The 15,606-nt window shown below is 34.9% G+C and overlaps 1 protein-coding gene across 1 annotated transcript in view; it reads left to right on the forward strand.

The window, feature by feature from the left end:
- Positions 1-14,833, forward strand: part of LOC138698308 (clavesin-2-like) — a 61,292-nt gene extending 46,459 nt beyond the window's left edge. The window contains exons 6-7 of the mRNA XM_069824129.1: positions 4,596-4,701; positions 10,857-14,833. Of these exons, the coding sequence (XP_069680230.1) occupies positions 4,596-4,701; positions 10,857-11,008 (258 nt within the window). The 3' untranslated portion in view covers positions 11,009-14,833. The remainder of the gene's footprint in view (positions 1-4,595; positions 4,702-10,856) is intronic.
- The last annotated feature ends 773 nt before the right edge of the window (positions 14,834-15,606 follow it).

Here is a 15,606-nt window from a genome sequence, read left to right on the forward strand (position 1 = left end):
GATACAGGCATGAAATTTAGAAGACACATTCCTTAGACTATTAGGAAACGTTCCTCTGTAACAGAATTTTTTTAATTGATTTCATTTTAAAAATACGTCCGTTTGTTTACAAGAAAGGAAATCAGAAAATTGTTATTAAATTGTAATTGTTTGTTTTACAAACGTATGGACTAATATCAAAATTCTGTTACAGATAGTTTGTAGAACATGCTTTTGCAAATATATTGCAAAAAAAATTTTGAATCTATCTTTAAAAATGGTTTAGATATCGCGGTTTTAGTACAATCCTGCATTGGGTATATTTTTTTTCAAATTTGTGCCCCCAAATAATTTTTTTTCTTTTAAATATTTATATTTGGTTGAGTTCCTACAGCTATTAGCTCTCTACATACAAAAAATTAATATTTTACACCAAATAGGAAAAAAGTTTTAAAAAATACCATCCTCTCCCCTTAAAGTCTGTGTGATGAATCTTTTCTTACTGTAAAAAGAAAGAGAAAGGAGATATGTCTTACCTCGTCTGTGTTGTTATTGCGATGGCGGGAGTGAAGCGATGCCAGTGGCAGAAGGGACTAGTTGATACATTCTGTAGCGCAAAATAAAGTAACAAAATATCTCTCTTCGCACTGTATAGTTCCGTCACTGAGCTTGTCTTTCAAGAAACTGAGTTCCGGTAGTCTGTACAATAACAAAGTTTTGAAGGAATACTGAAAATTTACAACCGTCCTATAATCTCCACCCTCATTTGAAGGGACTTGGTTTTATTGCTACTGAGACAAGTTAAACCTTACCAGGTATAGTCTGAGCTTGTATTAATTGTTCAGAATACGGGAAAGATGATAGTAGGAGGAAGAATAAAAATTTACTGTACATTACATACATAAAAGGCCTATAATGCAATGTCCATAATGTCTGGCTGGAGATGTAAACATAACCGGCAGAGGAAGAGAAAAGTATAATTACTATTCAACCAATGGCAGAAATTTCATTCCACGCTTGACTTGAAGTTGGGTGGGGGTAAAACGCTTCAGGCAGCTCAGCTTCAGGCCAAGCGTGGAATGAATTGGTTCAATAGCAATTATACTTCTCTCTTCCTCTGACAGCAATGTTTACTTCTCCTGCCAGACATTATGGAACGAAGTATAAACTAATGATGCAATATGTATTAAGAAAATACTTCACCCTGTAATGAGGGTGATCACAAAGATCCAGGCATTGTCACGCGTCGGGCCATTTACTACCTGCGTGAAATCTTTACGTCAGATCAATTCATTATCAAGGGTTTGTGAGTCTGAATTTGTACCTGAAATCCCGTTCCAGTTAATTTTCGGGAGGTTTCTCTTTAACCATTAATAAAACGTCAAGTTTCAAATCGTTGTCAGTGGACGGATTACCAGAACGTTTGCCTCGGATATCTTCATGCGTCACTTAAAAAAAAAACTATGTTTCTTCTTCTTTAGTTGGATTGTTGTTGTGTAACTGAACGATTTGTTGTACGAATTTATAACTTCCGATATGTTACAAGTAGGCTTAAACAATTTCCTAAGCTTTTCTGTGGCTTTTACTCTTTTTGTAGCTAATGGTTCTATGTTCGTTTCATTGTCCATAGCTTTCAATGATGTGGATATAGTAGCGGCAGTTACAATACTGAATGTCTTATTTAGGACATGACAACCCAAATATTACGTCACAACATGTACAAGAATATCTGATTCAACTATAAAGCCGGCTTAAGAATGTAGAGTTAATACCAATAAAACCTAAAATCAACATGTCATATTTACATTAGGAATAATTTCCTATCTACCTGTACAATTCATCAATAAAATTAAACCCGAATCTAAATATGTAAAGTATTTACAAATGCATCTAGATTGCCGGTTAACTTGGTAGAAACATATCTGAACTAAATCAAAACAAATAAATAATATATTTAGAAAATTACCCCCTCAATCGTACTAAATCACAACTATCATCATCAAGTTGAAGTAGTTTGCATGATATGTATTATCAATTTCTGTATATCACAACTGATTGAATTGTTTATGCCTTAAATTTAATTAACTTACTTGTTTTGTATTATACATATAGCTCAACTGATAAATGATCGTTTGCGTTTGTAAATTTAATAATCTGATTGGCTATGTATTGTATATTTTTAGTAGAGCCATCGATGTAGCTCAGTCGGCAGACTCGCTGGGCTGCTGATCCGGAGCTGCGTTCGGGCTTGAGTTGGATCCCCCTTTGATGGTTTCTTCCGAGGTTTTCTCCAGCCGTGGGACTGAAGCCGGATGGTCTATGGCGAGTCCTCGGCATCAACCCCTTTGATTTGATTATCCCCCTTAGATTTGATTACCTAGTTGGGTTTTCCCCAACCAAAAGGCAAATGCCGGGTAATATTGTGGCGAATCCTCGGACCTCACCTCATCTCACTACATCTCGCCAAAATATTGTAAAAAATTGCACAAAGTTGTAAAAATTGTAGAAAATTATTAAATTGTAAAACTGTAAAAATTGTAATTGTAATATTGTAAAATGTTGACTTGTTCCACATCTTAAAGCTTCATTGCTCATGTAAGATCTATGGAATAAAATGAATGAATGAATGAATGAATGAATGAATGAATGAATGAATGAATGAATGAATGAATGAATGAATGAATGAATGAATGAACCTGTTTGCACATATGAAATTATTCAACTTTGGCGCACTGCAAGCAATTCTAATAGCGAGATATTGGAGCGCTTCCGATCGAAGACACTGATAAGAATTTTTAGGCCTTACATCCCTTGATACATCAGCAACAATTATGTCTATAATGATTTTCGCATCCCAACAGTGAAACAAGAATAATATCAAGTTACATTCTCGTTTATCAGAAACGTTTAAACAACCATCCAAATTCATTAGCAGTGCTGACTTGCTGTTTTAGGTTTAATCTACAGGGTTACACACCAGTAGCAGCTGGTGGTCAAAATAATGAGTGTGCTACAATCTCTAAATCGGCCTACTGTATACACTTATATGTATTTATGTTAATTTGAGACTAGCCTAGTGACGAAATATGAAGTCCATACGACGTTCCTTCCTACTGCAGAACTTGTCATTTACCCTGGTGTTAAACCCCTCCATCTTAGACATCATTCTCTTTTCTATTGACAGTAATGCAAGAGCAGTGAGACGATCCTGGGACATAGTGTTCCTTAAAAACTTTTATGCGTTTCAAACAAGAAAAACATCTCTCTGGCTCAGCAGTGGTCATTGGTGTTGTAACCGAAATATTTAACAACTTCGTTACTTCACAGAATGAATCGTGTAAATTGTTGGCGACTGTGTATTGTAACAATTGAACAGCTTCATCTATATTTTGGAAGTAGGGTCTTCCGTAAATAACTCCAAGTTGTGTCTTTAACACTCTTTTGTTCAGTATAGTATAGCTGTTGACAGCAACTTCAAGTTCGCGTTGAGAAAATTATGCGAAAAATTATTGTCAAACGTTTTGCTGTTTATCAATTTCGTTGCGTCTAGTTAGCTTAAAGACTGGAAACGGTGAGTAGCTTCGTAAATTATACGATCACATACTTCATTGGCTTCAATTTTCTGGGATACCATTTTCCGTCGCTTGCTGGCTGATTTAGGACGAACCTCAAACAGCAGTCGGATACTTGAATTACCAAATACATGTGAATAGTTCCGAGTTCTTCCACAAACAAGCATTCTTTCGTTACGCTTTACTTTTGCAATCTCCAAGCTGTGTCGTGCTGAAGCTGACTACAGCACTTTCCCGCGTAAAAATAGCCAATCAGAGCAGTGATTTCAGCTTCGCACATGCGCATAATTGTTTTCATTCTCATGTAGAGTTCTGAGTAGCACAACGAATCCCCTGAGGCACCAAAAAGCGAAGAGCGAAGACTAAACACTCTATAACGCGTCATGAACATAACCACGGTAAACGGTCAGAGTGTCTGGCCGCGAAACCAGGTGGCCCGGGTTCGAATCCCGGTCGGGGCAAGTTACCTGGTTGAGGTTTTTTCCGGGGTTTTCCCTCAACCCAATACGAGCAAATGCTGGGTAACTTTCGGTACTGGACCCTGGACTCATTTCACCGGCATTATCACCTTCATATCATTCAGACGTTAAATAACCTAGATGTTGATACAGCGTCGTAAAATAACCTAATAAAAAGCCACTGTAAATTGTCAAATGACAGAACAAATACTATGGTATGACAAATACATTATTTGAGCAAAAATTATCATTGTACTGTAGCACATAAGGACGGGCCGCCCCTGTCAGACACTATTTTCAATTTTAGAAGAAACATATATAGGCCTACCAATAGGCTACATTTTGTAGCAATGTTAAGATTCTTTTATCGTTGTTACTTATTATTCACACTGTTCAACAGATTTTAATTTTGCAGACAAGTTTAAAAAGCACATAATCTTTAAGTTCCAATGCAAACAATTTTTTTTAGATATTTTTAAGTTCGGATTGAGTGCGAAGAGCATAGGAAGGCGTTTTAATAAAGTTCGTATTTAATATTTCTGAAGTAACTAAGAAAGAAACATTTATATTTTTAATCTACTTTCAGATACATGTCTATGGAAAAGATCTTACATCATTTTATGATCAAATTCCAAGGAAGGTCATACCTCTGGAACTAGGAGGAGAAGCTGGCACAATTGCTGAAAACATGGGTAAGAATATCTTCAATTATATCTTAGTAGTACAATTGTCATTAAGATATGTAAGTATGCCCCTAAGGCTAAGCAAAATTTTGAAAAATTACAGAATAAAGAAAGGTATGAACTAATAGATGGTCGTGCCGTAGTGGTCTAAAGCATTTTACCTGGACTCACATAAAGGAATGAGCGCTGGTTAGAGTCCAAGAGGACTGCAACCTGTATATTTTTGTGTTGCTTTACTTTGTTTATAGTGTTTTTTTCTCTCTCTTTATTTCTTGTGTAGCTTTACTTTGTATATTATAGTGTATTTTTTTTCTGTTTATTTCTATTATTGTATTTGTATTCCTGGTATTGTGGAAGAGAAGGCCTGATGGCCTTAACTACACCAGAATAAATAAATAAATAAATAAATAAATAAATAAATAAATAAATAAATAAATAAATAATAGCCCTCTTGTTATAGCCCAAAGAGTTTGTAATATATAACTAGAGACACCAACGGCGCTAGTTTCGCGTACAAAATTGAACCGCTGTTCGGCCGCCATTGAAGGGAGTTGATGCTTCGCTGGAGTGCGAGCAGTTCATGCTTATTGAGGAGTACGAATAAATATAAGTACACTCGAAGGGAAATAATAAGAAAATGGTGAAATACTGCGCCGCAAATAATTGTTCGAACATAGCTACTATTGTAGGATGCTCAGGAAAGCATACATATCTTAATATTTGGGAGAATGTTCCAAATGCATTTCCTCCTTTGAATGTGTTTACAGAATGTCGGAATATTTCTTGGATAAAGTTTTTCCAGAAACACATTAATCAGGTTTATAAGGTTGATTTCAACAATGTATGTAAGGGTTAGGTGCCATCACATTACATACATGGATTATAATAGCAGAGTGCATAAGAAAATCCTCAGACTATATCTGTTTAAAACTGTTTTGTTTCACAATAAATGAATTAATCATGTAATTTTCGTTTTGTACAGTCTGTACTTCTAGTTTTTGGTTGTATTAAATGCAAAGAAATTAATGAAAATATAGCTGATGGCCTAGCTAGGCCTATTATTACCACTACTACTAGGTCTCCTATGACTACTACTACTACTACTACTACTACTACTACTACTAGGCCTACTATTACCACTACTACTAGGTTTATTATTACCACTACTACTAACTAGGTCTCACTACTATCACTACTACTAGGCCTACTATTACCACTACTATTAGGCCTATTATTACCACTACTACCAGACCTACTATTAACACAAAAACTAGGCCTACTACTACCACTAATACTAGGCCTACTATTACCACTAATACTAGGCCTATTATTACCACTACTACTAAGTCTACTATTACCACTACTACTAGGTCTACTATTGCCACTACTAGTAGGCCTAATATTGCCACAAAAACTAGACCTACTATTACCACTACTACTACGCCTATTTATGATCTCATATTTCACCACTAAATATTTTATAAGCCCCATATACCTTCCTCTTCCTTTGCATGAAAGGACTGAAATATAGATCATTTTAAATATTACAGTAAATATCCATTAGTATGTTCTTAAAACAATACTAGTAATACTGAAAATTAATGTTGACATTGCCATTATTCAATATTTCACATACTTATCCCGAGTGTATATGGGTGATTTAATTTATTTTTTAGAATATCGTCAAAGATGAATCATTATAATACTTTAATAAGTATAGCGCTCCTCTGCCATTCATGTTTATTTCATCACGACTCATCCTTTGTAAAAGATGTTTGAAACAGTGTCTATCACCAGGCTACATCAATGTATTGTGGTACTGTTTTCGAATTTCGCGCCGCAAACACTCCCTTTAATGGCGGATGCTAGCCGATTCAATTTGTGACATTTTTCTAGCCTGCCACTCACGGGTATGCGTCTTTAGTAAGTATTACAAACTTTTTGTTATAGCCTTTTTGAGAAGGGAAATTTCTCATGAAATTTCTCTCTGTCTATGGGACTGTTGACCACCAAGCATCATAATGAATTTGGGAAACTACAATAAGTAGAGAAATCCGGTTATGGAAACCACTTGTGACGGGGGGGGGGAGGATTCATCGTCCTAATCATACGATATCTCCGTTCTGTTTGAGTGATCGTACACCTCTGCTGAGCATGTGGACGTGAGGCCATCAGCCAACTGGTTGACCTTGAACCTTTGTGGGTTGTCGTCCCACAGTTTTATTTGTTTAATGTAATTGAATGAATGAATGAATGAATGAATCAATCAATCAATCAATCAATCAATCAATCAATCAATCAATCAATCAATCAATCAATCAATCAATGAATGAATGAATGAATGAGTGACTGAATGAATGAATGAATAACGTACGAAACAGTGAACAATACACTTAGACTCATAAATAAACGATAGATTGAAAGAAGTAACAAAAGAATGAGGATTGCATAACTTACTTACTTACTTACTTACTTACTTACTGGCTTTTAAGGAACCCGGAGGTTCATTGCCGCCCTCACATAAGCCCGCCATCCGTCCCTATCCTGAGCAAGATTAATCCAGTCTCTACCATCATATCCCACTTCCCTCAAATCCATTATAATATTATCTTCCCATCTACGTCTCGGCCTCCCCAAAAGGTATTTTTCCCTCCGGCCTCCCAACTAACACTCTATATGCATTTCTGGATTCGTCCATACGTGCTACATGCCCTGCCCATCTCAAACGTCTGGATTTAATGTTCCTAATTATGTCAGGTGAAGAATACAATGCTTACAGTTCTGTGTTGTGTAGCTTTCTCCATTCTCCTGTAACTTCATCCCTCTTAGCCCCAAATATTTTTCTAAGCACCTCATTCTCATTCTCAAACACCCTTCACCTATGTTCCTCTCTCAAAGTGAGAGTCCAAGTTTCACAACCATAAATAACAACCGGTAATACAGTATATTATTCGCACAAATTGATAAATGAACTGTAGGTAAATATACCATAGGAAAATTTGATGAAAAATGACGATTTACCGAATGAATTATTAAGAAAATTAGAATAAATTAGTTTACGGGTGTATTATTATTATTGTATCTCAAATGGGGGGTAGCCCTATTTTACATATGTATGCTAGGGCTATAGTTTTACACAAAAAATAGGCCTAAGCATAAAACAAATTGAAAAGAAAAATAAATTAGCTTACACAATGGAAATAAAACCTAAACAATCCGTAATTTAAACATTGCGATTGCAAATCAAACATCAGTCATCAATTGAGACATACAGAAAACAGTTACAACACATAAACAAAACATTTCTTATAGCGGTACTCCATAACACAATTAAGCAACTTTCCCTAACATACATCATAAATTTATACACAATAGTCACACAAACACAATCAAGCATCCCACAACTAGGACTCACATACACAACAAATCAAGCATCCTCTACAACACATACACTTCAACATGATAACTATACTTTTAAAAGTTACCAATTTGGCTGCAAAAAAATAAATAGGACACTGTTACTAAATACTGTTATTTCTACAAGGTCTTAAATACACCTGTAATAAATATGTGAAATTCCTTTATGCAACATTGCTTCAGAAGAACTTTTGTAATTGGTGGTGAGAAAGTTGTATATGAATGGTAGATTCGGTGAATAGAACAATTAATAGGCGAATAAAAGGTTATGATTAAATAAAATGGAAGATTTATAAAGATTAAATGGGCAAAAGATCAGAGAAATGAAATTAGGCAAGCGATTAATTTGTGACTGAACAAAGAAAGAAATAAAATATGAATGATAAGTAGTCAAGAGAGTGAATAAATGAATTTTGTCATTAATGTATAAGTGAATTAAAGAACAGGTTAATAAAAGCTTTGAGTTTTGGACGTACGGATTAATAAGCGAATGGAAGAAGAGGCTAAATAACTAGCGAACACAAGTATGGAACTTCACGTTTTACAATGCAACATGGGTGTAATACAATAGAAGAGTTTTTTTAAAAAAGAACTTTAGCAAAGCATATGGTGAGCGTATTGTAGCGGTCATCTACTGAATTATTTGTCAGTGGAAAAAGAAACACCATAGTCCTATATTATAGGAGTGGAAATTTTCAGTGGTTTTCATAAAACAACCATAGTCCAGAGATTTTTTTTGTGAAAACAGTCATTGTCGAACCAGAACGATGATAGCACTTACAAATATCCCATTCATATTACCTTGTGCTCACTGGTTGAGAAACAACTGCATTCTGAAAGATGCACGGGAAGGAATGGTGAACGGGAGAAGAGTTTCGGCCCAGAAGAAGATGTCAGATGGTAGACGACATTAAGACATATGGATCATATGCGGAGATTAAGACGAAGGCCTTGAACACTTTCAATGTTTACCAGAGTACTTAATCTAAAAATGATATTTCATTTCCACCAAAATTTTCAAGAACTACAGTATATATCAATCTGGTATTTTTCGCAGCTGGAGTCCATAATTGTACCTATTTTTAAGAAGGACAAGGTTAACTGTAGTAACTTTCGAGCAATATCACTTTTGTCGACGTCATACAAAATTTTGTCCAATATTCTTTTGAGAAGATTAACTCCGTATGTAAATGAAATTATTGGGGATCATCAGTGCGGTTTTAGGCGTAAGGCCTTCAATCCACATTATTTCTATTTACACCAACTTCAATATAACAGTCTACTAGGACCCCTTACACCTTTCTGACCTTTTTTGATTTTTTTATGATTTTGACTTTTGATATGTAATATTTTCATGCGACTTTCTGTTAAAATATGCACATTTAACCTAAGAGTCCTACTGTTAAACAAGTATTCACCTTTGAGTCATTATACAGTTTACCGATCCAATATAATAACTCGTTCGCGATCTCTAGCTGTCATGAATGATTATAATATGACATTAAATATGCATATTTATCATATAAATACCTTGTTGCTGTATTTTTAGTGTACCCTTTTAGAAAATGTTTCTAGTGCATTCATAAACTTCCATTAATTGTTCGTAGAATTTCAGTATGTATTATGCAATTATGTACAGATATCTTTATGGTCTGAAGATGCCGAAAATGGGCGAAAACGTTCACAAGCAAAGTATTAAAATGTGATAACAAACATACTTCTGGGTTAACATTAAAATAAGTCAAGACGGAAACAAAACTAAAATTATATTATTTCTTCATTACTCAAGACGGTTGATTCCTGTGTGACTAGAATGCAGTGTACAGTCATTTAAATTTTTAAGGGCGCATAGATAGGTAATGCAATCAAAATATTTTGGGATTAATAAAGAGCACTCCACACTATTTTAAGATCATAAAACATTTGATTTTTTTTTTCGCGTGTCTTCACCCTTAACCCAGCCTCAAGTTCTTTTCGAATAAGAACAGTTTCCGAGTGCATGAAATATGCAGATCGTTTTCAATCTTTCACAGTGCATGCGCATAGTACAGGAACCTGCCTGTCATTATTCTGAATGTTGTAGTGTGATTTACCCTTTGTAGATTATCCTCTAATATGCTGATACAAGTCTTTAATAATAATAATAATAATAATATTATTATTATTATTATTATTATTATTATTATTATTATTATTATTATTACTAGCAGGCCTGTTTCTCCCTCATCCAATAAACACTTCCAATGGTCTCATTTTCGCCTGCACCGCCTGGAGGCCCCCTTGGTGCTATTCGACACGAGTAGGCTATGTGCCGGCACAGGGTTTCCCCTTCTCCCTTCCTCACCATCATCATCCTCACCCATTCCCTACACTACATTTACACAAACACTTATACACACTCACTCTAGTACACGACATAACTCTTTACAGATACACATCATGAATAACGTGGCCCGCCGAAGTGACCACAGTCACAGTCCTGCCATCTATCCACAGTATACTGGACTCGATTCACGCAAGTGAAGTGGATTGGCATTAGACATACACATCTTCGTTCCTAATTCATTATTATTATTATTATTATTATTATTATTATTATTATTATTATTATTAACATTATAATTATATTATTATTATTAACATTATAATTATATTATTATTATTATTATTATTATTATTATTATTATTATTATTATTATTATTATTATTTGAGAATGCATGCCAACCGACATGTATATGATTTCTAGATCGATGGAAACAGAAACTGGAGAGTTACCATAACTGGTTCCTTGAACATGAACATTTGAAGTCTGACGAAAAGAAACGGCCATCTGGAGCAATTGCCAGTTCTGACCTCTTTGGATTCGAAGGTTCTTTCAGGAAACTGACTGTCGATTAAGAAATCGCCACGAGTGTCTTACATAGCCTATAGGCTAAAATAAATTGTCGTACTTCATTTCCAAAGACTGTCGTCATCATCAGTGTCACATATCAGTATCATCATCATCATCATCATCCACACCTGTGGAGTAACGGTCAGCGCGTCTGGCCGCGAAACCAGGTGGCCCGGCTTCGAATCCCGTTCGGAGCAAGTTACCTGGTTGAGGTTTTTTCCGGGGTTTTCCCTCAACCTAATACGAGCAAATGCTGGGTAACTTACGGTGCTGGACCCCGGACTCATTTCACCGGCATTATCACCTTCATTTTATTCAGACGCTAAATAACCTAGATGTTGACACAGAGTCGTAGAATAACCCAATGAAAAAATCATCATAGGATCTGACATGCGTAATTCGTTTTTTGTATTCTCCCCAAAGACAAGTCTTTCACTGTAAATTCACTTCCGAATCACTCATTTTCATATTATATTTATCACTTTCGTTGTAATAATTGTATATTTCAAAACTACCTACCAACTCCGCTTTCCAGCCGGCCCAACCTCGGAATTGGGATACAAATATGCCATTGCCAGGAGAGACCAGAAATATTAAAATGACAACCTGATGGCATTGATTTAAGAAAATGGCATGACAAGCAAAACTCCTCACAAACAACTTCGTAAAAAGCAGCAAAACAATCACCAAGGCCTTGAAATCTATCTCTTTCCATACCAATGCAATACTCTTTCGTCCCTAACATCACAAGTTCGCCATTGGAAGAGAACGAATCAACCATTTTATTACCTTTAAAATAATAAATACATTAGGGATTCTCTAGCAACTGCCTAAATTACACTTTTTGACTTAGATTCCTTTAAGTTATAAGCCCTTTTCTGTGCGATAGTTTTGTAAAAATATATGCTATATATTTCTTTTCCTTCCTTTTTCCTTATTGTTCTCTTTTTCAGCCGATGAATTTATTATCACAGCCTTTTTATTGTGAATTTTATTTAATTTTCGTATTTCCTTTCTTTTTTATTTTATTACATTCCATTTTGTTATATTCTTCCTTACGTTTTTCCATATTAAGCATTTGTACTAAATCAGTTGCTTTCACTATATTCCAATGTATTTTACTTTCTTTTTTTCTATTATGGTATTATTTTCATGTTATTTAGTGTCGATTTTATTATGCTATTATCATTATTTTTTTGTAATATGTTAGTATTCTGTTCTTTCACTTTTTGTTAAATTTTAACTGCTTGCATACTTTGTGACCTGGTAGAGTGTAAGAGAAGGCCCTATGGCCTTAACTCTGCCAGTATAAATAAAGAATTATTTCGGAATATGCATGATAAGAACTTTCTTGTGTTAAATATTAACGTATCTTGTTAATATGTTTCGACCTATTTTCGGTCATCTTCGGAACTAGTCGTTGTTGGTCTTGGCGCCTCTTGTTTCCTGTGTGGGTGCGTTCATAGTGTAGAGTCAAAGAGTGTATGTGTTTTGAAATTGAGTTGTGTGTTGAGAATATCGTTGGGGTGTGTTTTTGTGTGTCTGTATATTTCATATTGTTCTAGTGTGTTGAGTTTCTGGCATTTTGCTTGGATGTGCAGTATTTCCATGTCTGTGTTGATGTCTCTATAGGTATGGTTGGCATTTGTGATGTGTTCTGCATGTGTGGAGGTGTTTTGTAATTTTGTTATGGCTGTGATGTGTTCTTTGTAACGTGTTTGAAATGATCTGCCTATCTGTCCTATGTAGAAGTTGTTGCAGGTGTTACATTTGAGTTTGTATTCGCCTGTGTGGTTGTATTTGTTAGTTTGTGTTGTTTGTGTGTTGAGATGTTTTTGTAGAGTGTTACTTGTTCTGTATGCGATGTTGTAGTTTAATTTCTTGAATGTGGTTGCAATTTTATGTGTGTTTTTGTTGGAAATACTACACATCCAACCAAAAAGTCAGAAACTCAACACACTAGAACAATATGAAATATACAGATACACAAAAACACACCCCCAACGATATTCCCAACACACAACTCAATTTCAAAACATATACACTCTTTGACTCTACATTACGAACGCACCCACACAGAAAACATGAGGCGCCAAGACCAACAACGACCAGTTCCGAAGATGACCGAAAATAGGTCGAAACATGTTAACAAGGTACGTTAATATTTAATACAAGAAACTTCTTATCATACATATTCCGAAGTGATACAGTGTTAAAAGTTGTGTAATCAAGATCTATAACAAAGAATTATTATTAAAAAATCTTGTATGAAACACGTGAGAAACTAGCACTCGCCATGTTGTCGGTGGACAATCTTCAATTCTCGTGCTTAAAACGCTACCATTTCGCAATTTGTTGCATAAATAGCTATTAATGTTGTGTCTGTATCTTGTTCAAAAGACAAATGCGAAATTGGGAACAGTGACAAACATAGATTTTCTTCGTTTTTTTCTACGTTTATTAAGCTTTTAACATTTTACATTGCAGGATTGACATCTTATTTTAAATTACACGAAGATAAATAATGTCTCCCAAATTACCAGACCTCATCTATAAGCATTTTTAGCTTGCAATTTCCCTTCTCCGTGTTTACACATAAGAATGCCTCACAAAAATTTTGTTTCAAGTCCAGTACTATATCATTAGATCAAAATCCTAATTGTTCCTAGCTCGATGTAATCAGTTTCATCAGTATTAGACGTTGTGTAAAGTTCTTTGACGGGATGTCTGAAAATGCCCTTCAATGTGTACATTACTTTTTCTTAATCTCAAATGTTATATAGAAATGAATATTGTAATGAAATTTATTTATCATTCCATTATGTCTACGCATATAGGTATTCAGTGTAATACCATGGATAAATATATAATAGGATGCGAAACTGACTGAGTTTCCCGTAACACATACTAGAGGCGCTGTTGTAGAAATTGATCTTGCTGCCACCTGTTGGGAGGAGGGGCGTTATTACATCTAGCAGCGCACCAAGTAGCGAAAAGAGTAACTAATTACTCCATGCATTTAGCAGCGCACCTGGTGACTAAAATGTTAAACTGTGCAGAAAGTATTCCCTCCCACCCTCATCGATATTCAAAACCAACCAAATTTAAAATAAAGCATATACATTTTTATTCCTCACAACATCTTCTATTGAAAATTCTTACCGTAGCCAACAGGAAGATAAAAGAGACGATCTATTTTACACTACCCAATTAAAATATAACCAGACAGAGGCAAAAAAAAAATAAAGCAAAAGGTTAGATAATTGGGATTGTATTCTTTGGGTATTTATTGTACAGCGCAATGGAAAAGTCTGCAAGATCTACTTAGACAGTTCAATTTATTATATTACTATTACTTTACAATACATTCAACAACACTATTTTTACAACGTCCATAAACATCACTGTTTAACATATACTGCTTATACGCACATCTAGTATCACTTTATGTTCACTTATTAGCAAGTTTCTGTCTGCCATCTTGTCTCTTCGAGCAATATCTCGAACGGATAAATAGAGAACTCTGGGTAATGTACCCAACACGTAGTTCTAATGTTCACCACCTACAATGTTGGGCGCTGATCATCTTATTAGAACCCCCTGCCGCCAGATGGTGCTGACCGCAGTTTCGCATCCTATTATATATTTATCCATAGTAATACACATAAATAAAAAATTACTGAATGTCTCAGAGACGCCAGATGTGTTATTCATGTTTACTGTTAGCTGACAAACTATGTAGTAAAAAATCAGAGTAAAATTTACATACAGTTCAAACTACAAATTGAGTATACTTATGTTTACAGTAAATAAAGGAATGTTTTCATAAATATGAAGTTTTACTTTAATTCCCGACCTTATTATTCTTTCTTTTCCTACCCCTTTGCTGTCAAGCGCCTGGTTCCTTCAACGTCCTGCTTCAACTTCCATTCATGATACCGGAGGTAAATTCTGTTTAATTCTGATAGATCTTCCCTTTATTCCGTCCACTTTTTTTTACATATTCTACCTATTTCTTAAGTCATTCATTCCATATATCGAACATATGAGCGTTTAAATTACCTTATAATACGAACAGTTTCCCTTGAAATTATTCAAGTCAGCCATTACAGCATACATGGGCACAATTTTCGGTTACGTGAGCACTCGATTTGAAATAGTTTGTTTACTAGGAGAGGAGACTGCAGAGTAGGATGGGAAATATAAACTGCTGTGACCTGCGTCACTTTATCGTAATCGCTAAGGCGGTCAGTGGCGAATTATTAGGAAAGCGCTTGTTTAACATGAGAGACTCGAAAACTTTTATTCAATTTGGCAAATTAATTCGGCAGCTTTAATCATAAGACTCTTTACTATTTCTCCATCATTCAATTGATTTAAATCACAGGCGAGAAATTGCGTAACTAGCCAATAATATTCCATCAAGTTGTCTACGTTTATTTTCTTGAATATTCTGGCGTTTCTCAAGATTACTTAATAGATTTGCATGTTCTCGATCTAAAATAATTTCAGAAAATCATATTCCATTTTCTACGCACATTTGATGTTTTTTTTTATAAATTTCTTTTGGAAATAATACGCACAAACAACATTTAATTCCTCG

Source organism: Periplaneta americana, chromosome 4 (assembly GCF_040183065.1).
Source record: "Periplaneta americana isolate PAMFEO1 chromosome 4, P.americana_PAMFEO1_priV1, whole genome shotgun sequence".
Lineage (NCBI taxonomy): Eukaryota > Metazoa > Arthropoda > Insecta > Blattodea > Blattidae > Periplaneta > Periplaneta americana.